Genomic DNA, 27,889 nt, shown 5'->3' with positions numbered 1-27,889 from the left:
TGTGATGCACATATGTCAACAATTTATTAACTAGATCAGTTACTATTAAGCTGAAGTTTACACCATTTCTTTTTCAGTTATTAAAATAGAGGTAACTTTATTAAAGTACCAAAAAGTGTATCATATTAATCTGTTTTCAGGGCACAGGATAATCAGCATCATTTGGCTTTTTCAGTGGATAGCACATAAAAAGGCCATCTTTTTCTAACATTTATTTACCATCTGTTTAAAAAAATAAACAAGCTATACACAGTAAAAATGGCTTCACCTGAATTTTCAGATAGGAATTTTTGTAGAATTCTGGTACATTTGAAATTCAGAAAAAAATTCTTCATATAGTATTTTTCTAGGTGGGGTGCCAAGGACAACTAAGGCATTTTCCCATTTTCATAGGCATAATGTCTTAAATGTAATGTTAATCCATGTGGGAAAAATACAGATACATACACAGACTATATATTATGTATTTGTAAATTTATAAAGTAAATAATATGAGGACTACATACCACTTGCTTCCTTTCCCCATGCCAATGGGTCTTCCAAAAAAGGTACATGTATTTAAAATACAGTTTGAATTTTATGATGTTCTGTTTCAGAAACCTGTTTACCCACTGGTTTACAGTCTTGGCAGTTGTCTTTAACTCTGTCATCATAACTAATTACAGCTAACTCTAGGATTACCATATTGCAAACTCTCATCTTTATGAAAGTACAATGTTCTGCTGGGGGGAAGAAAAAAAAATATACCCAACATCCCGAGGGCTACCAAAAAATGCCCTATTCCATGTTAGACTACAAACCTTAGGTCTTAGAATTGGTGCCGTAAACCTTCAAAGTACTATTCTTTGGCAAGTTGTTTTAGCCTGAAGTTCTTAAATAGTAAATCACCATTATGTTAATACCAAACCTTTGGCCTGAAACATATTAATCTTGTTTAACAACAACTGAGGTTTACATTCCCAATTCATTTCAGGCATTTTGATGACTAAACATATATGCAAAAGCTTCAGGGAAAAAAGTTATTGCTAGTCTTGAATGTGTCCTTACTTTTCACTGTGAATGATTTTGAGAAAATATTATTAACAATTCTTATTACTTACAACATAAGCATTCAAAGAATAATTCTTTTATAAAACATCTGGCACTGAATAAAATTTGCATTTGATATTCGAGTGTAAGTTGATCAACTCCACAACATAACAGATTTTACATATTTTCAAGATTCATATTTCTACATTTTGTCCCATTGACAAGATAGGAATTTTAAAACTTGAACACATGTGAAGTAAGTGAGGAAGGATAAACTGAAAGGGTTTTCAAGAGGGTGGTTCCAGGACATGGGGCATACTAGATCCACCCAGTGAATCTAAACATTGCGCTTCATGAACTCTCAGACTAAAATTTTCTGTTGCGATTCATCTAGCCACATAAATAAATAATACAAAGATAAGATACTTTTAGTAGTATAGACAACAGCTTAATTTAAAATTATTTTCATACTTAATACAACTAAATAAAAGGAGCATTGGGTAAGGTCACAAAAGTCAATATTCTGGTATTCTTCAGGCATTTCATGGTATACCTTCAACTCAATCAACTGATATCTTGTATCCAAATGGTTCAAAGAGCAGCCTCAAAACAATACTGTGATAAGATCTGTACTACTTAGTAGATCAGATGTATAATTGATAAGATATTGATTTTTTTTAAACTAAGAACCTGTCCCTTTACCCACACCCATGGATCACTGACATGAATATTTTATCATTATAAAAGCCATGACCACCTAACAGAACCTTACTGCACTGAATATTTGGGTCCAGATTTACGGGAATCTTGACCAGACTCCACAATTCTTCAGACCTGAGATGTGTTATACAGAATTTTCTCCATTTGGAGAACATGAGTGGAATGTTAAGTTTCTGTGTGCATTAAAAATAATAAAATATCTATTCCCACTACAATTTTAACAGGAATTTGAAACAAGATATTGAAATCTAACAGCATTACAGGAAATAAGTAAACAAACAGGTTTGCTTAGTTTTTTTAAACTACTATCAGTCTTGCTTAGTTGTTCAAGATTTAGTTATGCAAGCATAAAAGAGGCAGCACATACTGTATTAAACCCCCAATAATTATATTTTAAACAGCTTTACTTTCAGATGAGATCAAGACAGAACTACATGTATCCCATGTTGCTTTTTGTTTCCCATCTTTTCTTCGCTTCAAATCTGAAATGAAGCACAAAACCATGTTAGGTACCACTACAGTGATATTTGGGAGTTTTCAAGAGAACACATTTAACTTAAATGAAAAAAAATCAGAATTTGGTTTTTAGTACCCTACTAATTACAAAAAGGCAATATAAACATTAGAATAACTTATCAGTTGTGGTAACAACTACACCTCTACCCCGATATAACGCGACCCGATATAACATGAATTCTGACATTACGCGGTAAAGCAGTGCTCTGGGGGGGCAGGGCTGCACACTCCGGCGGATCAAAGCATGTTCGATATAACGCGGTTTCGCCTATAACGCGGTAAGATTTTTTGGGTCCCGAGGACAGCATTATATCGAGGTAGAGGTGTATATATTTAGTCCGATTCACTATTCAGGAAAAAAAATCAGGTCAAACTAAACAAACAAGGATCAGCACAAGTCTATTTGAAGTAAGGAAACATTAACTGAGATTCTATTGAATCCAGTTAGTGCCAACAAAACCACAAATACTGAATATTGTACTCAAATGACGCACCCCCAGGCAAGCTTCTTTTTCTTTCGAGCTTCTTGGGAAGCCTCCGTATCTTGCTTGGCTTTTACAAAGTCGCGACAAGCAACAGCTTTAGCAATTTTCACGCCGAGCTAAGAAGGGGTGAGAAGGAACAGAAAGAAAAGTCAACAGAAGCAAATGGTTTACATCAAACATGAGGCCTATCAATGAGTAATTTAGTTTTAGACACTTTCCCATGGGCTAACATGAGTTACGATATCTTTTGAAAAATTAGATGGACAGATGTACTCATAGGACTGAACAGGACCAGATTTTCTATGGGAGAGACAGATGATCCATTTTACCCTGCGTGCTTCGGTCCAAAAAAGACAACTAGAACTGAAGGAGCAATGATTCTTGTCTGTTCCCACCTCCACACCCTCATCAGCCAGAAAGATGGCAGTGTTAAGAATGGTGGGCAAGAACAGTAGGGGTCCTCAAAGCTCTGAAAAATCCCACCCATCCAACAGATGGTATACTTGTAAATTCAAAAAATTAATATTTCCTCACATACGGTACCTTTCACATATGAAATTTAAAGCACTTTAGAACTGGTGAAGGCAGGATTTTAGGCTAATCTCAATAACATGAGACAAGTGCAAAAAGAAAGAGCGTATGTATTGGGCATTACTAGAGCATCAGCTACCCTCCTTAGTCTATTTTTTTGTCTAATACATCATGTTAAAGAATGAAAATTATTCATATAATCACATGAACTAAAAAGACAAGAAAGTTTTAGATATGTAAAGTTTGTAGCCAACCAACCTGGACAGTTTTTTTAAGTAATAAAAACTTGGAATTTTAGCCACTGCTTTGAGTGTTTCAGTATTCAGTGTATATTTCAAACTAAGACCAAATTCAGTAGTGATGGAAGTGCCAGAGACATGTTAGATACAGAAACTGATCAGGAAAGAATAACTGACAACACTGTAATATGCACAGGTTTGGTATCCTGCTATAAATGTGTCTAATTTCCAGCGACTCAATGGGAATTATTTCCACTAATCCTAGGGATGAATGTGGCTCAAGTGGTGTTTAGGATGGTGCAGGTGAAAGAGAAAGAAAGGAGCTGCTTTATTTTACAACTCAAGTTGGCCAGAGAATGACAACTGCATTTCATGATAATTTGAGGTTTCAAAATTTGTTTTTTTTTTCCTAACTGGAAGAAAATCTTTTGAACATTTTGCAAAACGGAACTGTGTTGAATCATTGGCTTTTGGATCAAGAAAATTAGGTATTTAGTTCACGTCTCTCCCGCTCTTGCCTACTGTGGACCTCAGAAGCCTTATGGTTTAACTTGATAAACAGTACTTTTTGATGAAAAATGTTTTGAAAATGTTCTGACCAACTCTACTTTCATCTTGTTAGTTGCTTTCGTGACATACTCTGAGTCAGTAAAGACAACAGAAAATTCCTTTCAGTGAAACATATTGTGTTGTGCAGATCACAATTTTCAGAATGCATAATATGATGGAAATCAACCTTGGAAAAAGTTAGAATGTGTAATTTGATCTTCAACAGATTTATCAGAACTAAATAATGTATTCCCATAACACCTCAAGCTGATCTTCTCAGATAAATAGTGTCAGGCCTTACCAATATCAAGCAGAAGACCTCCAGGGAAAACCCACCATGCTGCAGGAAATAGTAGTGATATGTTTCAGTAATCCCCTTTTTAGAACATTACTGAACCAGTGCCCCAGCATGGCTCTAACTCTTGCCCATACGTGGAGATTAAAAACTTCCATAGCACTTTTTGCAGGAATGGAGGTAGTGAGGATATTACCAGCATCTTGGCCAAAATGTTAATTTAGAAAATTATATTGTATCTGCCTACAGATCCAATTATTTAAGTGTTCTTCACTTCCATCCGAAACTATCTCGAGCTACTACACACTGTTAAATGGTTGCCATGTTCTACTGAGAAGCTGACTGAAATAATGTATTTAGAGATAATTTGCGATAGGTTAAGATGATCTTCATATTATCAGACTCTAGATTATCATTATTTAGGTAATTAACATGCATGTTATTCAAATAAGCTTTTGACAGGATGTAAGTTGGATGCCATTTTATTTATGTATTTACAAACTTTTTCACCCAAGGGGAATTGAATGGATGCCATGGTATATGTCAGAGAAAAGACAAGATGGAATAATGCCAGACAACAATTTTGAAATTGCCAATTTCAAAGATTTCCTTTACTGAACATTCCTAACTTTCTGCTCATTTTAATTGAATTTTGTGATATCTGTGCATGATGTTAAATAATGCCAGCAAAAATATAATGTCATGGAAGAATTTCTTCTCAAAATTACTCCTATTCTTCCTGACAACCAGAAAACTCATTTGGCGAAGACTGCTAGAACACGTTAGAACAAGTTGCTGCTTCTTGCAGCAACAACACACTCAAGGCGCTATCCAAAGCCTGAAGTCAATGAGCATCTTTCCAATTGAAGACTGCCTTACACAACCCAGACTGCAAACAAAAGCATCTAAAAAAGATACCAGGGTGCAAGGCCCAGATAACAGAACAGGGATCTCAGACTACTGAAAACATGACTGGAAACTGCATTTGTCATGGCAACACATATAGAGCTCAGTCTGTTGTCCGTATGCAGGTAGGGCTGCAATTTACTTCTGTGAAAATTGTACTTCTTAAGGCCATGAATCAAACCCCCAGAATGCAGTATTTTTAAATGTAATCTGAAAAGGAAGGTTGACTGTGGCATACTGATCTTGTTTCACCAGTGAAATACTGGTACCTGTATGTTATAAAGACTGCATACAAAACACTAACAGCTGGGCAGCTGGTGAATTGAACCTACTGCCTATTACTCAAGATGTTTCTTTTATTTTTATCTGGTTTCCCACTCTCGCACCCACCCTGCTTTTCTGTTTCACTCACCCACCTTTTGTGTCTTCCCCTTAACCTAAATGGTGAGCTCTTTGAGGCAGGGACAGCCTGGTTATTTGTTTGTACAGCACCTAGCACAATAGCGGTTCTTGATAATTGATTGAGGCCCTAAGCGTTTCTATCACACAAATAATAAATAGCTAAAAAGTGAGCATTGAGTATTACACTCATTCCTTAAAAAGTCTAAAGCTAAACATTTCTCTAATCTAGCTTTTGTACCTTTTAAGGGTCACAAATATGTCCTGCTGGAGTCCTCTGACGCACCAAATCAATCATGTGATCAGCCAATATTTTACATCATTAGCCATAGAATGATGTTTTGATTAACAAAAATTAACAATCCAGTAATTCAACAGACTGACATCTGAACTATAAAATCTGAAGTTAGTCACAAAGCATATCACACGAAGACTAACTAAAATATAACGTTGTTACTGACACGCAGCCATTTAATATTTAAGGCCTTGGCTACACTTACCGGCAAGTTCGACGGCTGGAAATCGAACTTCTGGGTTCGACTTATCGCGTCTAGTCTGGACGCGATAAGTCGAACCCGGAAGTGCTCGCCGTCGACTGCGGTACTCCAGCTCGCCGAGAGGAGTACCGCGGAGTCGACGGGGGAGCCTGCCTGCCGAGTGTGGACCAAGGTAAGTTTGAACTAATTCGAAATAAGGTACTTCGAACTTCAGCTACGTTATTCACGTAGCTGAAGTTGCGTACCTTAGTTCGAATTAGGGGGGGTAGTGTAGACCAAGCCTCAGTGTATTTACAAGCATTAAAATTTTTGCTATAAAAAATTAAATACCTTAAAATCCCAGCAACATTTATAAATAATCCAGATTTAATGAACTAACAAATTCCTGAAGTTACAGTAGAAACTTAAAGGAATAGGGGTAGATTTTAATGCACTAAATGAGTATTTATGTGACAAAGCACAATCATTTTATTAACTTAATAAATAGAGCAATCAGAGGACTAAGTAGACAATGAATTCACAGCAGAAGAACTGTGCCTTTAAATATGTCCTTTTGGGATTGAATTTTACGTTCTAGTACAATGAATTAACTAAAAGTTATTCCTTAACAAGTATACACTTAAAATATATTCTAGCGGGCCTATTTAACATCAATATACACACAATCTTACATAACTGATGTCTATAAATGTATTTAAAAAAATCTTATAGTCTGTTTCTGTGAAGGCAGAATGAATACTTCCATCTTCGAAAGTATGGAAATAAAATGGGATAATAAGATCCTCTGTAGTATATGTGGAAAGAGGGGAAATAAATGTTCTGCAGTATTAATGCTATCACTTTAGGGCAACATAAAGCCTAGTCTGCAAAACATAAAAATAAATATGTTGTGTTTAAACATACACAAACATTTTATTCAAACTAAGCATCTTCTATACCCATTCACACCCAGACGTACATCTTCACTTCCCCTCCCAGAAGAAATCCTTAAAAGCTTGGTCAATGGATTTTATATTTAAAAAAAAAAAAAAAGCACAAACATTTCGGGTCATCAGATAACTCAACAAAATAAAATGTTGTAAGAAGTAAGAAAACATGAATAAAAATATATACAACAATTTCTTGTGTAGCCAAAGTATCAGCATTTTCCATATAGAACATCCAATATTTTGCTGCATTTTAATTAAGGTGTCTAAACATTATCACAAAGAACTGCAAATTGGTCAGAGCACGCAGTAAGGAAAATTAAGCTCTAAAGGCTTTTTATCACCATATTTCAGGAACCAAGGGTGTAAAATGTTCTAATTTGGGATATATTAAAAGCCATAAAAGGTCTTTCAAAAAGATTAATGGTACTTTGCTTGGATTTAAGATAAGGGCTTTAGCTGGTTGGAAAAGCAGGGCCCTGGCTAGACCCTTGAGGCATTCATCTTTACAGCCACTTGGAAGATTTGTAAAAGCGTCTGCATAACCTCAAGCAAACGCACTGCGACATTTTTTTTAAATTCCTTTCAATTTTACAGGTTTAAAGTGTGTAAATCATGTTGGGTAGTAAAGCAGATATAATGGCTCATCCTTGTAACATAGTATAGATTTTTTTAAGACAAACTTTTTAATCAACTCAGTTACCATGAGGCAAAAATCTTTCCATATTAAAGTTCACCGATAATCATTTCAAATATCTTACTCTATCAGCTTAATGTAGCATAAATGCAAACTTCTTATCCATCATTTTTCATAAAATTTTACTCATCTGAAATTGTTACCTTGTGACAAATTTCTAAAGCTTTCCCTCTTTTTGAATAGTTTCAAGGCACTTATTTAAAAATACCAATTATCATACTTTAACTTTGTATGGAATAACAGGTTTCTATGAAAAATATTTATGCCATTCTCTTTTGTTCTTTAATTAAATGAAAACAGATGTTTTCTGAAGTAAAGCGGAACCATTACTGGAGTACTTAAAGTGTTAAGGTCTTTAATTTTTATATCAGTTTGGTCTACAATTCCTGATTGTCTTTACTCAAGCTCAACATTAATGTCAAGCAAGTTACCTAGGAGACGAAAGAGATCAAAGAGACAAAAAACCCTCAAATGTCTGATTAATCAAGCCTGCAAACAGCTTATTTCTTTTAGCCTGCATGCAAGTATGAAAATGAGATTCTGGGAGCCGTACATTGTGCAGATTTGTTCATTCTTATCAGAACAAAGCCAGCGGCAGCTTATTTCATGGATCATTGGCACTGTCATCAGTGCTACACAGAACGGGTGACAGCTCCTCATTTTGAGGCTTGAACAAAATTAGCAAAAAGTCGGCACAAATTAGCCTCTCATCTTTTTAGTAATATGACATTATTCATTTACTTTTTATCCAATTTTTAATTTTTTCCTTGTCAGCTATCCCTTTCTAGTGTTTCTTGCACAGCATCATAAAACACTTTTAAAACAAGCAAAGAAATGGCTGAAGTTGAAATCGTATGTAAAGTTCAGGCGGCAAGACAGAAAACATTTTTATTGAGTTGCAACAGACATTTACTGTAACTTACAGAAAACTTTCCAGAAAATCTTGAGATATTTAATTTGGAATATTATTCAGCAGAGACCTTTCATCAAATGAGAAGTCATTTTTAAAATACAAACTCTCTACGATACAAGTAATGAGATAGCAGATTCAAGAACTGCTCCAGAAATGTCATATTTAGGTGTGATCTATAAAATGCTAAACCCACAGAGGCTTTTACAAAACATCTTTATTCAAACAGGTCCTGAAGCATCCTATGGTCATACCAGAGAAGCCAAACAGCCTTTTAATACAGTATTACAGTTTCTCATCAAATATGAATCTAGTTATTTCAGGCTTTGCCTTTAGCAATGATTTTCTCCTTTTATGTTATGGAATGTTATCCATTGCTGACGTATATAAAATATACAAAGCAAACAAGAATATTGAGTGAATTTTGCAGTGAAAATTGTCTGCTTTCAAGGATGTGCTCAACTTTCACTGTAAAATAGTTTGTAATACCTTTGTTGTTTTTTTATGCTGGATATTAAAACATCAAATTATATATAGATGACACTAATGTAGCAAGGACAGAAAAATGTTCTAATATTTAAGCTCTCTTCTAGATTTAAACATTTATATGGAAGTAACTTCTTCCATTCATGAGAAAACAGCATTAAAAATTAACTATAAGCTGTTAGATGCTTTACACAGTCCCCTTATAAGAAAGGCAGTTTAAAAAAAAAGAACTGTAGTACTGTTTTCAGCAATTTCTTTATCTCTGTTCTTCTAAGTAAGAAAGCTTATTAACAAGCTTTGAACTTAAAATCACATTTACAATAATGTGCCATCAACAGTTTTATAAGCTAATTAGAAAAAAAAGATTAATTAATGACTGGCTGCTAATAAAATGGCAATCATGAAGAAAGAAACCAAGGGTGCTAAGCTTCAACTACCACCAATTAAGAGCTAATTACAAACAAATTATATATGTGTTTTGCTGTGGGCTTTAATTTACTAAAATGGTTTTAATTAAAAGAGAAAACATGCTGATTAATTGAACTGCAGAAAAAATCTACACTATAAACTCGGCTTTGTCTGTCTCTTTAATTAGACTTGTAACATCTGAAATCTTTTTTTAAGGTTTGTTAAGAAAAGATATACATAATTAGAGGAGCATAAGAATGTAATGCTAGGTGATAACCCTGTCATATAGCAAAGGTTAAAAGAAAACAATCTTAATGAAGAAAGATATTTGGAAGCACCTCTACTAAATGTTAGGGGGGAAAAACCCATCACCAAGACAAAATAAACTCTACTCTTCTTTTTTCCAGGTCTTTTAATATAAATGAAGCCTAAGTTAACTGTTGTGCAATTATAATCTTTAAATTTGTTGCAACCACTTTGGGTACCTACACATATTATAGTAAATTCTGAATGGGGTAGATAAATGCAGAAATACAACTCCATTCATAGTAGTGGTAGTAGAGTAGCCATTTCCCCATGCAATTAATTTACCCTGTGTATATCTAACAGAGGGACGTTTGTATGACTTGGCAACCGCAAGCTATATACTATTTCTTTAACAATAGGATCAAATTTTAAAATACAGAGATAGTTTTAGGAACCTAGCTCATGTGCTCCCCAATCTAAATGATCAAGCTAGAATTTGCTTCCAAATGAGGACAATTTCATCAATTATTAGTAAGTGGTCAAAAAATGATGTCACAATCAGAGTCGATAGAAAGCTCAACAGAATAGCTCTGCTGGGAGATGAGAATCGTATCCCAATGACTGGTTAATTAATTTGATTATAATGCATACATTTCATTTAAGCTTTATTACAATAATGCAGTTTACACTTGTAAATTATAGCTTTTGAAACTTCTCACCAAAATGCCAGAAGCCTCTAAGCTAAACACATAGGAATAGTGCTGTCAAAACAGGTTATTTAAAGACTGACAACTGTTTCAGTAATTTAGTACTCTAAATTACACAATATTTTTAAGGTTTCTTTTGACAGGTAAATCTAATGTGGTCAAGATAATTTTATTGTGTTCAAGTTACTGCCCTCAGGCTAATGCACTCTTAGACAATGTGGCACCTATGCAGCAATAATAGCTACACAATAATCACAAGTGAAATGAAAAGTTTGAATTTTAGCCAGAATAATTCTCAGGACTATTAGAGCCATACAGAAATCTGCGTTCTGTTTCCAGAGACAGAACAAAACATTTGAGCATGACAACATTAAAGAAAAATATGGTTCACTCGAAGAACAGTGTAAAGTATTTTCAGGGTGAAGTATTGAAAAGATCTCTTTTCAGGTCATGCAAAATCTATTTTAGAACAAGTTTACAAAGAATTAAATAGCCACAGCCTTACATATATATTCATATCTCAACATATGCAAGCATGTAAAGGAAATGTGAACATCTTTAACAGATTACGTTGTTTACACTGATGTGATATTACTAAGTAATTTGAGTAATAACTCTTACATAGGTTGTACATTTACTGTTATGCAGAGTCAATAGAGGTGTTCTAAGTTCTCAATATTGACTTATTTAAAGGAGTGCCTGAAAAGTCCAACAAGTACAGTAAGTGAACCATTCACATAGCAATTTAAGGTAACAGCCTATGTTAGAATGAAGTCTACTTCATTAATAAATGTCTATTGATTAGAAGGATTCTCAGTCATATTAGGTATGTGTTCAAAGCTTGCTACCGAAGCAAGCGTGGTTAGCATATTCTATATACCACCACAAAACAATGTTTTATGAAATCCAGGGAATCTCTATACAAACATTGCAAAGCTGACCATGCTAACTTCGTTCTTTCAACAATATCCATTCTAAAAAAAGATTCAAGGTTCCTTGGATAACTCCTATATAAATATTCAATACTTTTCTTGATATCTCTCAGGTTAAACAAGTTATCATTAAATATACGATGTTGCAACCAAGGCCTTAGGTACTCATTTCTACATTCAAGCAGCAGAGCTTTAAAACATGGAGCACTTTGCTAATGCTTACAGTCTTAGATTAGGATATGATAAAGATAGCACTTGGATTACAATAAAATACACTTTAACTGTGAATATTTATATTGTGCAAATTGTAAGAAAATTAAAACTATCCATTCTTAACATAGTAATTAAAGTACGTTTCTTGGAAGATGCATGCTTTGCAGAAATGTTTTCCAGTGCTGTATAGAGTATTTAAAAACCCTAGATAAATTGTGTGTGCTTTTTTAGATTTAGAAGTATATAACCCACACAGATGAGGTTGCGCCTCTGCAGTAGTATATTCTATGAAGTATACTCTCAGAATGAAATTCATTCAATAGTGGAGAACCTGCCCAAGAATCACTGAACCACTAGAGCTCCATGGTGGGCAAAAGAATCAGAAAGAGGACTTGTAGAATCCATGGGCCCTGCATTCAGCATTTACAGATATCCACTAGCCCTCAGACTCTCAAAGGACGTTCAAAAGAACTGCCATCACTATTCCAGCCTATAAAGTGGAATAATGACCACAAAATGAGTGTGTTCATTACGCCAAACCATACAGAGTTTCTACGGTTTCTTAGTAGAAATCTTTGTGAAGGGATTGGGGTGAATTTCACCAGCCACAGACTTACTACATTTCTGTTAATAATTAATTTCATGTAGCTGCATCAAGGGAGGTTACACATGTAGTCCACAATCTTACAATCAGATCCCTGCATAGTCACTTGTGAGTGAACATCAGTGGGTCTGTCTGTGAGGAGATGCATTGAAGTCTATTGAAGTCATACTTCCTCCCCCCACACTTTTAAAAAAATATTTGATCAATAAGAGTTAGACATACAATTTTACTTTCTCTTGCTTATTTTCCTAGCACACGCACTATCATATCCAATTCCAAGCTCAGAAACACCTTACCTTAACATGATTCACTCTACAATTGCCACAATACACATGCTAATTTTGATCTAGAAATTTTTTCTCATGCACACTGTAGAACTAAAAAAAGTTTACTAAAAAATAATTTTTGATATTGTAAACGATTTTAGCACTGAAAATTAGAATTTATAAGGTCCAAGCTGTCTTGGAAAAGATCTGAATCTGTTTTGACTTAAGGATAGTAACAGACACACCCTGGAGAATTTTGCCCCATGATGAAAGCAATCAGATTTTATATGTTCCACATTCAATTGCTAGCCCATAACAATCCAACAACCAGGCTTAAGAGCACAAAGAAAATTGTGTGCACAGTGCTATGAAAAATCTCTCTTGAAACAGCAATCCATTCCTTGACAGGTGTATTTTCATCAAAGAAATATAGACAATATCCAGCTTCCAGACTTACTCCTCATCCTACAACATGACAATGTGTGCCCCCAAATACCCTGCAACAAGTGTTACATGGAGAAAAAAAGAAAAGAAAAACCCTTGCTACAGTATCATTTGAGTTTCAGGGATGTGAATTTCAGTGATCCACCCAACCAGTCTCCAGATTATGCACATTCTGTAAGTCATCACTTGGATTCTAAGGGAATCAGATTTCACAAAAATCATCCCTCACTGTGTCATAATGATAGCACATCGACAGCATGATTTTGGCATTCCCTAGCTTTTTTATGGCATGTTTTCATTGCCTATTCCCAGTCATCTCTTTATTTTTGGCTTCGTTTTCCTAAATGCTGATGCTGCCCTATCAGTTTCACAGGCTTATAAATGTTATACATCAAAAATTAGTTTCACTTATTAAAGCAGGAAACAGCTTTAAGAACTCTGGGATCTGTGCCTCAAAGCAAAGGCTTTATCAGCAGGTTCCAGTCACTGCTTCTTGAGAAAGAAAATGGTGCTGATTAAAAAAAAAAAAAAATCTATACACCTGATTTCCAAAAGAACACCCACCCACTTAACACACATTCCACAGGGCTGCAAGGGGGCTGTACCCCAAATAGAATCAGCTTATTTTTGATATCCTCATACAACACTGCTCAGGAATAATAATTAAGAGAAATAAAATGTAAAATAATGCAGTTTGTATATGAGAAACAGCAGCTCAACTCGTTTTTTATCACCTTCATGGGTGCCATACTGTAACACAGTCAAGATCTTTCTCTGTGTTTGGCTCGAACCATTTCCTGATGCTTACAACATTTGGAGGTGAAAAGAAAAGTAACATTAATAGCTTAAATTGTGTAGACTGAAAAAATTGGGTAATTTTTTAGAATTAATTCACTTTCTACAAAAAAAAAGGTAGCATTTCACAAAAACAAGGATTTTTTTTTTTAAAGTTCAGAATGGGACGGGAGAAGATCACATGGATGTTTGCATCAATATTTAAAAATGCGAAAGCAATTTTGTTTTATTAGTCTGTACCTGGTCTATGAGATAATAGTGTTCTGACTCAGCTGCTCCCATAACTGCACCCTTTCTTTGGCTCTTTATGCAATCAGTTACTAGATAAATGATTTCACCAGAACAAAAGATAGCACTTCCCCCCCGGCTCCCACAATTATGGAGACCCACCTTAACCCATGCAGATTCTTTTTGTAAGTCACAAAAGAAGAACCATTCTTGCAATGAGTTTCGCATAGGCAAATCCCTGCACCTGTGTAAAGTCCCACAGAAGATACTGGGAGACTGCCCACATGAAACGCATTGCAAAATCAGGGCCACGATCATTTGCCTTTTCCTTCTCTCACAACGTATTATTTATTCAGACTAACCACCTTAACCAAAATGGAATGAAGGCTGTGAACACTAACATTGTTTCAAACGTATTCTTGTTTTTAGAACCTGCTAATACTATAAAGTCAACAACTTGGAGCTAAGGTTCCACAAATAATATGTAATGATAGCACTCAATATGCTAGGTGTTGTACAATCCCATGTCTACCCAATTCAGATAACGATCATCTTCTTTCTTGTCATTTCCCAATTTGGGGTCAGCGACTTTTCTAGCCTTCTTCCAAAACTCAACATTGTATGCCAGGCTTTCATACAGATTGGTCTCTCTGAGGTCCACTGATATTTGGCTCATGTATTGAATCTTTGGTCTCCCCCTGGTCATCTTCCATCCACAATTACTGCAAGAGCCATCCTACTGATAGAACTCTCAAGTTGCCGCTGGATATGCCCATACCAACATAGCCTAGCCTAGCCTCCCTCAACGTGGGTTCAATTAGAGCAACTTGCATTAGGTCCCTTACAACATCATTTCATTTCCTATCATGGAGTGTCCTACCATTTGACCACATCATCTTCATTTCTGTGGTGGAGAGCACACTGATTTACTTTGTTGTGGTTGGCCAAATCTCTATTCCATACATTAAGATGGGTCCAATTCCAGTTTTATACATTCATCTTTTCGTCACACAGAACTGGGATCGGCTCTCACCATTTGCACCAAGCAGCTTTAGTATGATGCCGGGCATCACTCAGCAGGGCACCATCATTAATAACCACTGATCCTAGGTATTTAACTTCTTTCATTCTTCTAAGCTCTCTGCCTTTATGAAGAGTCCTCCTCCTTCAGTTACCATAGCCTTGGTCTTACCAACATTCACTCTAAATCCCTTCTGCTCAAAGCTACATTGCCACTGTTCAAAACTGGCTTGCAGGGCCTCACAATCTTCCACACATATCACTAAGTCATCAGTGAACAGCATGTTCCAAGGTGACTCCCTTCATTTATTCTCTTATCACATCCATGACAACCAGAAACAAAAATGGGTTCAACTGACGCTGATCCTGATGCTAGCCAACATTTACTGGAAATTCTCTACTGCAACCCCATTTAGTTTTGACTCAGCAGTCACTCCATATTCTGGCCTCACATAGCTCCAAACTTCTTCCAATCATCATTCCTACGTTCCAACTTGCACATCTCAAGATTACACACTCATTTCTTTAACTTTAGTGGCCCTTGCCCAGTTACAACAGTGATCCAATTCAGATAATAGTATATCATAAATGGTACAAAAACTTGTAACTTTTTATATTAATGTGCATTTGTAGTCAAAACATTTGAACAGAAATCGCAGCATGTTTTATTGATTGTTGTACTCTAACCAATTAAAGTAGATGAGGAAATGGTGCATTTCAGGTCTCTTCTTGGAAGGAGATATATTAGGAATGGTTTTATACTGTACTTGAAAGGATAGGTGAGATGTTGGCACATTTCACTCTGAGCAGGTGGGTGATCTCAAAAAGGGAGACACATGGCCGATAGTATAATTACAAACTTAAGAACATCTGCTATGTGAAGTGACGGTTTTCCAGTCACTAGTGGAAATGTAGATAGCATATGGTAGTTACTTACTAGTGCCCTCAGTGGCTGAGTAAGGCAGTTTCCAGTAAATATTTAGAGGACAGATGCTGAGGCAGAGTCAGAATTTAACTAAGTTATTTATGGGACCTTAAGTATAAATTTCCTAGCCTCCAAAACTCTGGGTAACTAGAATGGTATACTGAACAGTGTTAAATTTAACTGATAAGCAACTGCAGCTTTAATTCTATTTTTACAAAAGTTTGGCTGGAAATTTTCTTATGTTAAAAACATTTATGTGAAAATCTGAAGTAAATTGTAGTGTTTTCCTTCTTCATTTTTAAACTTTCAAAAACGCTTTGAATTCTAGTGGCTTTTCCAACAGACCTGAAACCTCCAACCCGTGTGTGTGAATGGGAAGATTCACAGGAGGTAGGAGATATGTTCTAGCAGGAAAATGGAAAACCTTGTAAGAGGAAACATACAAACCATTTCTTCTCTTTATTCAAAGCCACCTTTGACTGTTCTCCCTTCCCTGGCTTCTGAGCTGTTCTCCAATATTTTCTTTCTTCATATTTTCCTCACCCTCCCTCTGCCTTCATGGAAGCCGGAGGCCAGCTGCCTATGCTGGACTCTAATGATGCATTGCTGATGCCATACACACACATTTATTTGTGTGGTTTCTCATTCTAAATCCCAGTTCACAGAGGCATCTAACAGGTTAACTACCAAAGTTGAAAAGTTCTGTCAGCATTTTACAAACCTTTTGAAAGATCAAAGTTAATAAGTTAATTCTACAAATAGTCACCCACCTGCCATACAATTACTCAGACACACTAGCTACCACTGCAAACAATGTAATAAAAGATGTGAAGTTTCTGGACCAACCTAATTTTGCGATATGTTCTTAAAAACAAAAATAATTACAATTATTCCAAAACAAAACAAAAAAACCCTTTTTATTACATAGCTATATCTCTGAGCTCTCTAATCCAGTTTGCTAGAGGATAAATTTTGTTAAGGTGGGAAAGAGAGGCAAAGTCTGAGGTACGGAATATTAATAAGAAAACTACTTTCCATCTGAAATTTCTTGAGAAACTGATGTGGAAGAAGGTTCAAATTTTAGGATTATTACAGAAAACTATTTATAGTCATAACTATGGCGTTACTAATGTGGCTCCACAATAACTTGTTTGTCTGAGACCAATCCTTTTAGGGGTTATGTGTTCAGGTCTTCTTGTGATAGATATTACTCGAGCCATTGAAAATACAGATATCATTGTCCAAACAGTCCTAAAGTTACATCTGTGGCTATAATAGGTCGTGGCTGAAAGAAGCCTATGTAAGCAGCAGCAAAAGGAAAAGATGCCAGGAACAATCTTTAACAGTATTTGGTTAAATTATAATGACTTATGACTAGATACATAAAGTTAAAAGAGTTCTAAGAGGTAGTATTTAACGAGGTCAACTTACCTCACGAGTGGCTAATCTATTACTCAGTTCCTCAGCTCTCTCAATATCCCCTTCAGTCACAGACTTGTCTATGCTGACTTCAAGACCAGACTGGAAAAAAAAAAATGGCAAACATCTTCAGGCCAAAATGAAGGGGAAATAGGATTTATAGAGAGAACTCTTCACGTACATTTTAAACATCTGTTTAACAGAATTATATTTATTTCACACGTCTGTAATTTCCATGTAAAACAAATCACATTTGTCTAAGCGTTGTAATGGATAGTATCATTAAGTAGTCACTGAAAGGCTGACTGAGCACAAATCATTGTATTAGCTCCACCTTATGTGTAGGGTAAATACTGTAGTTAAAAATATATATATATGGACTAGTTTATACCTGTCACAAGAAAATTTCATCTCAAGATATGGCTTATCTATTCCATCCCTGAAGCTTTCCTAAATAAAATGTGAAGTGCATGTGTCAGGTAACATGAAGAATGGCAATTACTACTGTATCTTTGCAGTTCTTAGATCTTATCTTTATCTCAAAACTGAATTCTGGCACCATGCCACTTTGCTGTACTACTAAGTCCAAGTCTTCAAATAATCACGGTATGAAAGGGAAAAAAATGTTTTACATTTTTTAAATTTCTGAATACAAGAAAAAAGTGTCCTAATAACAGAGGCAAATTCTAACTTGTCTAAAGTTAATGTTTGCAAATTAAGGATGACCAATGACAGTTTAAAAAATATATATATAAAATACATCTGTGCTCTTTAAAAAATTGTACGTTTGTATTTGTTGAAGATTCCAATTGTAGTATTTCTGAAGGAATATAGGAGTGGAACTGAGGTTGCCAGAGTGGTAATTTTCTGTAATATTTTGTATGACTTATAGTGTGTGCCTCAGTTTCCCCTATATGCTGTATGGCAGGAGAAGGTGGCTTATTCTATGCAGAGACCCAGAGATACAGGTGTAACTGACACATAGCTGTCTAGGGCAATGGCCGCTGGTGTATGGAGAGTCCAATTGCCAGACAATGGCCATTCCAATTGCCTGGACATTTGGTATCTAGCAACTAAGACTCATGGATGGCCCACCCCTCTGCAGGAAACCAGCCATGTTTCCCCAGGGAACAAGAAAAAAGGACTGAGGAGTGGCCAAGTGGGGGGTTGTTAAGAGTTGGCTGCTGGAAGCTTGAGACTCTCTTAAACAGGGACAAAAGAGGGGTCACAGGGCTCTGGGCTGACCATGAGGGACCATGCTGTAACTTCCCATTCTCTGTGCTGACCAAGGACTTTCTATGCTGTGTTCCAAACATCTAATAAACCTTACTGGTTTTGCAATGCTGGCTGAGAGTCACTGCAGATGCCAAAGGTGAGGATGCATTGCTCCTTTTAGGTGTACAAGTTTCTCTCAGGTTTCTAGCTCAGGCGGACTCACTGAAGGGAGCTCACCGCATGAAGCAGGGGTGCTGAAGGCTGAGGTTCAGTCTAAGGAGGCAGTAAAGCCAAATGACTTACCCTAGTGAAGAAGTGAGTCTGTTAGGGGACGGGGGGGGGACCCGGCCCCCTGAAAGGGGTTCTCTCCCAGGGACTGTTCCAGAGCATCAGATCTGTGGATCCGTGACAGATGTCCACAAGGAGATTGTTTAAAAATTCCACCAAAAAAATCTTTTTCCAAATCAAGAAGGAGACTTCCATTTCTTGATTAGATTTAAATATTGTTAAAGTACAATAATATGTCATAGCTGGTCAACTAACCTACTTTGTTTTAAAGATGTAATGATAAATGAAAATATAACATCTGTTACTACTGAGAAATACTGTTAAGAGGATTTTTCCTTTCATTTTCATACATTGAAGATGTAAGTCAGAGAAGAACAAAAATTGAATAAAATAATTCAAAGTTGTGGTGGCAGTCAATTCCATTTGATGACTTATGAAATTAATAGATATAATTAACAGTTTGCCAGCACTAACAAAAACAATTCATCTAATCATCTCAGCTGGAGAGCTTCCACATTTTGCTGGCCGAGGCCCCTCCATTATCCAGGTCTAACCTGAGGAATTCAGTGCAAGACTGTGGTTTCAGTTAAGGAGAATTATGAGCAGATGTTTGCCTAGAATTAGGACTCAGAAAACAGGGATCAAAGTCACTTTGCTTGGGATATGTAACCTAGAAAATCTAATGTGGTTTTATAAAAATTACTTAAACCTTGGCTAGAAACATCACTGACCAAATAATGCCATAAAGCAGTGGTTCTCAACCAGGGGTACACGTACATCTGCAGGTACACGGAGGTCTTCCAGGGGGTACATGTCATCTAGATATTTACCTAGTTTTGCAACAGGCTACATAAAAATACAGAAGTGTCATAGCACACTATTACTGAAAAATTGCTTGCTTTATATGGTAAAAATGAAAATTATAAAATAAATCAACTGGAATATAAATATTGTACTTTTTCAGTGTATAGTATATACAGAAGTATAAAGTAATTGTCTGTATGAAATTTTAGTTTGTACTGATTTTGTTAGTGCTTTGTATGACTGATTTTGTAGGCAAGGAGTTTTTAAGTGAGGTGAAAGAGGGGTACGCAAGACAAATCAGTCTCCTGAACGGGGTACAGCCGTCTGGAAAGATTGAGAGCCACTGCCATAAAGAACACAATTTACAGAGATAAATGGGTTTTGAAAATGAGACATTACTGATGACAATCAATAATAATTAGCGCCAGAAATTGCTAAGAGAATTATTGGCCGTGTTAATACATTTTAATAACATAAATGTTTTAATAATCCAAAAGACTACTTCCGATGAAGTATCACTTTTAGATAACTAATGCCTGTACCTCAAGACAATTCCATTGTTTTCAATTAAAAGCATTAGCTGAAGTATTTTAAAATTAAAAGAAATTCACCCTAGCCAAATCAGATGTGAACTTCTCTATGTATATCACAGAGGGGAAAAAAAATAAAAAAAAAAAAGAGAGAGAGAAATAGAAGGCGATACCTAGGGATATTGTGTCAACAGAAAGTGTAGCAATTCTTCAATATAAGTAATATCTATAAATTGCGTGTGCTGTCTAACTAGATGATCGTATTACAAGTGTTACATAGAATTCTCTCTCTAATAGAAGTCTATGATTATTTACTCACCTTCAACCAACTTTTTTGCTTATTCTTATTTCAGTTATAGCTGGATTTTAGTTTTGTCATAATATATCATTGTCATCATACTTCTAAGAAACTATGAATAGCAATCACCTTTTGGGCAGCCCTGTTGCTCACAAGAGATTCAAACCTATCATTAATTCCAAAGTATTGTGAGAGTTCCTTCCATTGACCTTCATTTGAAGACTGCTGACTGAAAAACAGACAAACACAACTTGGTACTAAGCACAGAGTAAATTAAACTGATTATTCAGTTAAAATATGAATAGCAGTTAACATTATCAGCTATGTATTTTTAAACTCACCATTGTTTGTAATAACCTTTTAAAAGCCAGAAGGAAAAAAAAAAATCTTTTGTTCCCCCATTTGGTAAAAGTTACCCCCTACTCAACTTTCTAATGGCAACAAAATTAACAGCTCCTTTTGTTTACTTCATACTATCTGTACTTGAATCACGTAAAGCCGCAACCCTGCACTTAACTTTGCATGTAACTACACATAGAAGTAGTGCAACTGAGGGTAAGTCGTCATAACTATGGGTTAAGTAATAATAAATTAAGTCCCTCCTCTCCTATTTTAATTTCTACCCAAGTCAATTTTTGTTAAATCAAGAAATTTCCCCATCAAATAATTTTAAGGGTCAAATTCGGCCATTGACTGCCCGAGACTCTGGCTGACTTGGAAACTGCTTACAGATATCCAAAGATAGTATGTGGCCCTAAGGTTAGTCAAGTTTTGTACTCATTCTTACTGGCAATGTCCCTTTACAAACACACTTCAGATAATTATATTGACTTTATACCTTTCAATCACTTCTTTTATGCTCTTTTTCAGTTTTTCTGAAAAGAAAAAATGAAGAAATCAAATGCATTTTAAAGACATTCACAAATGTCTGGTACAAATCATTACAAGAGACTAGTTCAAGATTAATGTGTAGGTTATTACTAAGTAATCTTTAAGGCCTGAGGTACCAATAGATCCCCCCCCAGAGTTCCAAGAAGTTAATGGAACCCCATTTAGGCAGACCCCATTAGCAGGATTGGTGCCATAGAGCCTACTTCCTAAAATGTTTTTAAAGCAACAGGATTACGCTCAGTAGTAAGGGTTTTCATAATAAGAACTTTATACAGTATCTGTTAATAGACAATTGTATTTAGAAAGCTAAAGCAAGAGTGAGTCATTGGATTACTGAAATACATTTTAGCTAACTGGTAATCCTGATAAATCAACATTAATTGAAGAATGTTTACAAGTTGAATTTCCTTGCAAGTGGCACAAATATAAATCTATACCGTTTCCATAATAGTCACACAACAAAAGTGTCTGGTTCATAGGCACAGAATGCTGGCATCAATGGTGCCCTCCAGCCTGGTCTTTCACTGTAATTCTTGAAAAAATAGTTTTTCCAACTCTCTTTAGTAAATCAAAATGCATTTGGTATTAATTCTATAGTTAAATGAAATACCTTTTCTGTAACGTTTTCTCTTTTTCCCCCTGTTTCCCTGATTTGTTTGGACTTTCATTTCCAAGTTTTTCTTCTGCAGCTCCTGAAATTTCTACAAGAGGAAAAAGCAAACTCAGAATTTTTTTAAGTCAAAAAGTATACTGAAAACATTACCCAAAATTCTAATTCTTACTATACCAAGGCTCTTATACAGTGCATGTTCAATTCTACTGGTACTAAGTTGCAAAGGTTACGCACAACAGACTCTGATCTTCATACCACTTAATATGATCTGACTTTCTGCCCCCACTCCTCCTTTTAGTCCCCATGATTCTTCAGAATTGCATCCCAATCTTCATTATAAGGTACACAACTAACTTGAAACACATTAAGGGTGCAACAGTGAGCATGTTCATAAAGTCCTCTGAGGTCAGTTTAGATAATGGGTGAATGTCCAAGGAAGACTGGAAGCAGACCTCTTACATAACTGGCTATCTAGACTATGGAGAGAGATGAGCGACTAGTTTTTTGCAATAATTATTCAGAATTAGAGGCCTACTGTGAAATATCAGTGTAGACTGGTCAGCTCATAAGTATGAATTCTCCAATCTTTTTTTTCCCCATATGAAACATGTTCAGATCAAAGAAAATGGTTAAGGTTTTGTTACCCAACTTCCTACTGAATGGCAGGGCTTACATGAAACTGAAGGACACAATTTTTTGTTGAGTACATCTTAAATATTCAGGAAATTGGATAATATGCAGAATTACAAATCTTTAACAATACAGAAGCCAGTTGAAAAGAAGTTCAGGTGCTCAGACCCTGAAGTGAACAGAAAACTTTGTAAGAAGCAGTGGTTGTGCTATATTATTTTTCTCCCCTGGGCTTTAATTTACCAGTCTGTAAAGAAAGCAAAAGTAAAATTTACATTAAAAAAATTCCTCTTAGCAGCTTGTTAGGTTAAAATTGGTTCCAAAGGGTCATGGCAATCTACATTTGATTCAAATTGCTTTATTTTATCCTACACATTGTATGCCCCTTCACTTAAATAAAAATTAGCCACAACACTACTGAACATGATATACTTTTGCACTGGTCATTTGAAGACAACTAATAATACCCACATTCCACATTTTTAAAGAAACTCCAGAAGGGCATTCTTGACATTCATTTTCTTCATCTGCCACTGCTATAGGAATGGATTTACTTTCAATGATACTCTCAGGTCTATTTGTCTGAAAATCAGAAACCTGAACTCCTTTGACATCCTCATCTCCTTTATCTTCCTTGGAGCAAGATATAGGGCCATCCGCTGGGTCTCCATCATCAGAACTCAAGTCAACATCATTTTCATTCACACCAGGAGGCAACAGCCCACTCCACATCTTTCAGTCTAAAATCTAGAGCAAAACAGCAAAAAAAATCTTTGTGAAGACATACACTTCATATGAATTTACCCAGATTCTATTTTCTCTGTGGATGCAGAGAATTAGAAATAATGAAATACGGCATTACAAATATTTTAAATGCTCTTGACAAGAGGAAAAAGCAAAAAATAATCTTTCTTCCATTAGATGTTTTAAGTGGTTTAGACAAGCTTATTAGAATTAATGCAGAATGTCTTAACACTTGTAGAGAGGACAGTTTACACAATGGTCCTTTTGCTCTCCTATAATTTTAAACTGGGTTTTTAATATAAAGGATAGAAAAATTGTAACTCAAGATTTTTTTTTTAAAAATGCAATAAGTCATACTGCCTGAATCTAGAGAACACAATTATCAAAGGGTTGTGAAAGTGCATGAATGAGTATTTAAAAAAACACTTGGGAGAGACACATTAAGGGCTAGATGCTATTGAAGTGTGTACAGTCAGATTTGTGCGTACCCTGGAACTGTAAGTCAAGTGTCTCTAAAAGTGCTTGTTTGGTTTTGCACACACACTTTTGAAAATTTGGTCCTGTGTTTCACTGAATTATGCAACACAAAAACGTAAATCATGAGTGGTACAAGACCAGATTCTATTTTGCTGCACCACTGTAAATCTTGACTATAATAGAGTTATTTTAGATTTACACTAGTATAACTTAGAGCAAAATCTGCATCAGACAATTTCAAATTTATCTTAAAACTAATTAAGTGACTTCCTCCCAATGGAGAGACTTGGTCTGGGGGGAAAAAAAAAGGGGGGAAAGAGGAAAAAAAAAACTGCCTGACCATGACAGATGGGAGAAAGAAAGAAAGAAGTCACCTGCTATTTGATCAGAAATGGACGATTCTGACAAATGGCCACAAAGGATCAATACCCAAAGGCAGCAAGTGCACAGGCGATCCTAGGCAGATGTTACCTACTTCTAAGATACCTATGGGTGTGGTTGATTTATTTGCCTTTTAATACAATTTGGCAACATTTGTGCAGCTTATGTCAGCATTGAATCGGACTGAAAAATATAACGTGCTGTTTTCTTTTGAATCCAACGATGGTATGACTTAGTAACTTTTTAAAAAAGCTAAACCCCAACTTAAGTAGATATTTATAGGTACAAGTTAACATGATTCCCCTATAGTGTCTCTCAATGAAGGGTATGACAAAGCTTATTATTCTCATGCTCATTTCCTCCTGCAACTGCTATCTGGGACAGCACCACCCAGCCCGCACTCTCAAAAGTTGTTTGGATTTGATTTACAGTCCAAATCAGGCTTACTTTGGAAGAGGTAAGTAGGAAAAGAGGGAGAGAGGCCTCCTTTTTTTTGGATTCTTTTAAGGCAGGTTCCCCTCCAGAAGCAACAGAGGGCTCATGCTAGGTGGGGTTTTAGAAGAAGTTTACAGGTTCAACCAGAACCTCTTGACATTTACCACGTGTCACAGTGTCCTAGCACTTTGATATGCAACCATGAACCTCACATCCAGGACCAATATGAAGGCCAAGCCAAGCCCTGCCCTCCCCACCTACCTAACCTGCTCTGCCCACCCAAAGACAAAACCAGCTCCACCCTTCTCCTGTCCCTTCCCCCTCCACAGCCCACTACCCCACCCCTCCCCCAAAGTGCCCTTCCCTCCTCCCCCCACATCTTAAAACCTCCACCCTCCCGGAATGCAAAAACACCCCCTACCCCTCCCCCAACTACCAACCCAGCCCCCTCTGACGGCTACCACCACCCTACTCCTCACCCAGCACCCCCCATCCACTGCCCCCCAGCACGCCTCACCCACTGCCCCCCCAGCACCCCTCCACTACCGCCACCCCGCTCCTCACCCAGCAACCCCCACCCACTACCCCCAGCACCCCTCCACTACCGCCACCCCGCTCCTCACCCAGCAACCCCCACCCACTACCCCCCAGCACCCCTCCACTACCGCCACCCCGCTCCTCACCCAGCAACCCCCACCCACTGCCCCCCAGCACCCCTCCACCCCGCTCCTCACCCAGAAACCCCCACCCACTGCCCCCCAGCACCCCTCCACCCCGCTCCTCACCCAGCAACCCCCACCCTCTGCCCCCCAGCAACTCCCCACTACCCTGCTCCGCCTCTCCCCCAGCAACCCCCACCCCCTGCCCCCCAGCACCCCTCCCCCATTACCCTGCCCCTCAGCCAGCGGCCCCCACCTCCAGCTACCCCCGCGCTGCACCTCCGGACTCCCTCCTCCGTCAGGTGCCGCCCGTATGCAATGAACTGACGCTCCCTCCCCCCGCACCGGCTCCCTGCTGCCCCTCCGGCACCGGCAGCCACCGCGGGAGCCACTCACCCGCCCTGTTTACCTCACCGCCATCTTGAAGATTCATTAACATCTTACCCTGCTATTGGGCTCCTTTCCCCCAGCCAATCAGCGGCTGCTTTGCTGCTGGCCCGCCCCGCCTCCCTCCGCTCGCCGTGGTCTCCATGCCAACCGGCTTGGGCCTGGTTTTGGCTGGGCTGAACTACAAGCAGCGAGAGGCCGGCCCCATCTTCAGGGAGGGAGAGGAGAGAGATTCCACCCTCGGCGCGGGGGGGTCTCTCCACCATTGCTAGGAAGGGTTGGGGCTGAGGCACTGGGGGGCGCCTTGGAGGAGAGAGGCTCCCATTTGGGGGGAAGACAAACACCCCCTCGCAGCTGGGGTCAGGGTGCGACTGGGAGATGAGAGGCTGCTCATTTGGGAAGTTCGTATTATAGGGAGAGGAGAGGAGTGACACCCTCACTTTAGGGCTAGGGAGAGACTCCCTCATTTGGGGATCCCTTGTGCTCTACCTCAACATGACATGGGTAGATTTGGAGAGAAGGGCAATTGACAGGCAAGGGTGACAAATGTGGGTAGCCTAAGGTGCAGCAAAGCATGGGCTGGACTAAGATTAAAGACTCCCTTTGGATGACGAGGGTCCAGCTTGCACAAAATTGCCCCCCATATAGGGTGACCAGATGTCCTGATTTTATAGGGACAGTCCCGATTTTGGGGTCTTTTTCTTATATAGGCTCCTATTACCCCCCACCCCCGTCCCGATTTTTCACACTTGCTGTCTGGTCACCCTACCCCCATAAGATCCCTGCTACAAAGCACCCTAATAATTGGGACACTTCTCTGCTCTAGGGAAGTAATAGGGAGGTGTGTTACCAGCAAGCACAGTGGGTACATTATGGGGAGATTTGTGTTGTGAAGTTATCAGCATCACTGCCTGCATCACTCCTGGAGGGGTTTCGGGATGTTTTAATGCCTTGTAAGATGGACTTAGTCAGAGTCATGACTGTCGCTCCAGGCAAAAACATCCCAGGGATCTTGGTTACTGTAGACAAACATTAAATAAGCATCCATCCCAAACTCTAGGTGTCTTTCCATTAATTAAAATTGCACAATATCAAAATATTCAAATATTTCCACTAGGAAACATTTGCCTAATCATCTCAAAGGAATTGTACTTTACTTCTCAAGGCTGAAAAAAAAATCCTTTTAAAACATCAAGAAGCAGCCACCATCAACAAATCATGCAGAAAGAGGAAATCTCAAAGAATTTAGGCCCTAATCCTGCAATATGTTCTGCACAGAACAAGTTGCAGGTCAGAGCCTCAGTTTTCCCTAGCTAGCTCCGAAAAAATCTGTAGACGTGATCTTTTCTGAGGAGCAGATCTAGGATTCTGATCCAGGAAACTGAGTCTGCCAGATGTTTGAAAGGTAAATAATAAAAGATACATGACTGCACATGGTATTCACTAAGGCACATACTCGCTTGGAAAGTTCTGTTACACTTTATTTTAACTTTTTCTTACTCTTTAGTTTTCATGGGTGACAGCAGAAGTGGGTGTTCAGGAGGGATTTGAATATGGCTTGGTGAAGAGGTTCAGGCAAGGTATTTCCTGTGAAGAGAGCAGCATGGGAGAAGGCAAAGAGGGAGGAAGTAGGGTGACCAGATGTCCCGATTTTATAGGGATAGTCCCGATTTTTGGGTCTTTTTCTTATATAGGGTCCTATTACCCCCCACCCCCTGTTCCGATTTTTCATACTTGCTGTCTGGTCACCCTAGGAGGAAGAGATAAAAGGGATATTGAGGCTGGCATCACTGTTAGATGCATCCAAAGAAGTGGGCTGTAGTCCACGAAAGCTTATGCTCTAATAAATTTGTTAGTCTCTAAGGTGCCACAAGTCCTCCTGTTCTTCTTTTTGTTAGAACACTGTGACTAAAAGATGGAAAGGTAATGTGGTTGAAGTGACATGAGAAGATTTGGAAGCAACATTTTCTACAGATTGGACGGTTGCACACTTGATATCAAATTATGAGGTAGGAATCGCTGTAGTGAGGGCAGATCCAAAAAGGTATTTAGGTTCCTAACATCCAGTGAAATTGACATTTCAATGGATGTTAGGAGCCTAAATACCTTTTTTTTTTTAATCTTCACCGAAATATGGACAAACAA

The 27,889-nt window shown here is 37.6% G+C and overlaps 1 protein-coding gene across 9 annotated transcripts; it reads right to left on the bottom strand.

The window, feature by feature from the left end:
- Positions 1 to 25,986, bottom strand: FAM204A (family with sequence similarity 204 member A). 9 transcript variants are annotated; one of them, XM_065552382.1, is made up of 8 exons: positions 25,802 to 25,986; positions 23,133 to 23,408; positions 22,029 to 22,119; positions 21,366 to 21,402; positions 20,657 to 20,756; positions 17,405 to 17,494; positions 2,760 to 2,866; positions 1 to 2,231 (listed from the first exon to the last, which is right to left on the bottom strand). In XM_065552382.1, the coding sequence occupies exons 2-8, from the start codon at positions 23,391 to 23,393 to the stop codon at positions 2,180 to 2,182; spliced, it is 738 nt and encodes a 245-aa protein (XP_065408454.1). In that variant the 5' UTR covers positions 23,394 to 23,408; positions 25,802 to 25,986; the 3' UTR covers positions 1 to 2,179. The 9 variants fall into 9 exon arrangements, with proteins under 9 accessions (XP_065408454.1, XP_065408458.1, XP_008164530.2 ...); XM_065552386.1 differs by having other exon boundaries at positions 23,259 to 23,408; positions 25,802 to 25,912; XM_008166308.4 differs by having other exon boundaries at positions 25,754 to 25,840.
- Positions 25,987 to 27,889: the final 1,903 nt, after the last annotated feature.

This window comes from Chrysemys picta, chromosome 7 (assembly GCF_011386835.1).
Source record: "Chrysemys picta bellii isolate R12L10 chromosome 7, ASM1138683v2, whole genome shotgun sequence".
In the NCBI taxonomy this organism is placed as follows: domain Eukaryota; kingdom Metazoa; phylum Chordata; order Testudines; family Emydidae; genus Chrysemys; species Chrysemys picta.
The sequence above is the reverse complement of the archived record's forward strand: the minus strand, read 5'-3'. Positions and strand labels throughout refer to the sequence as shown.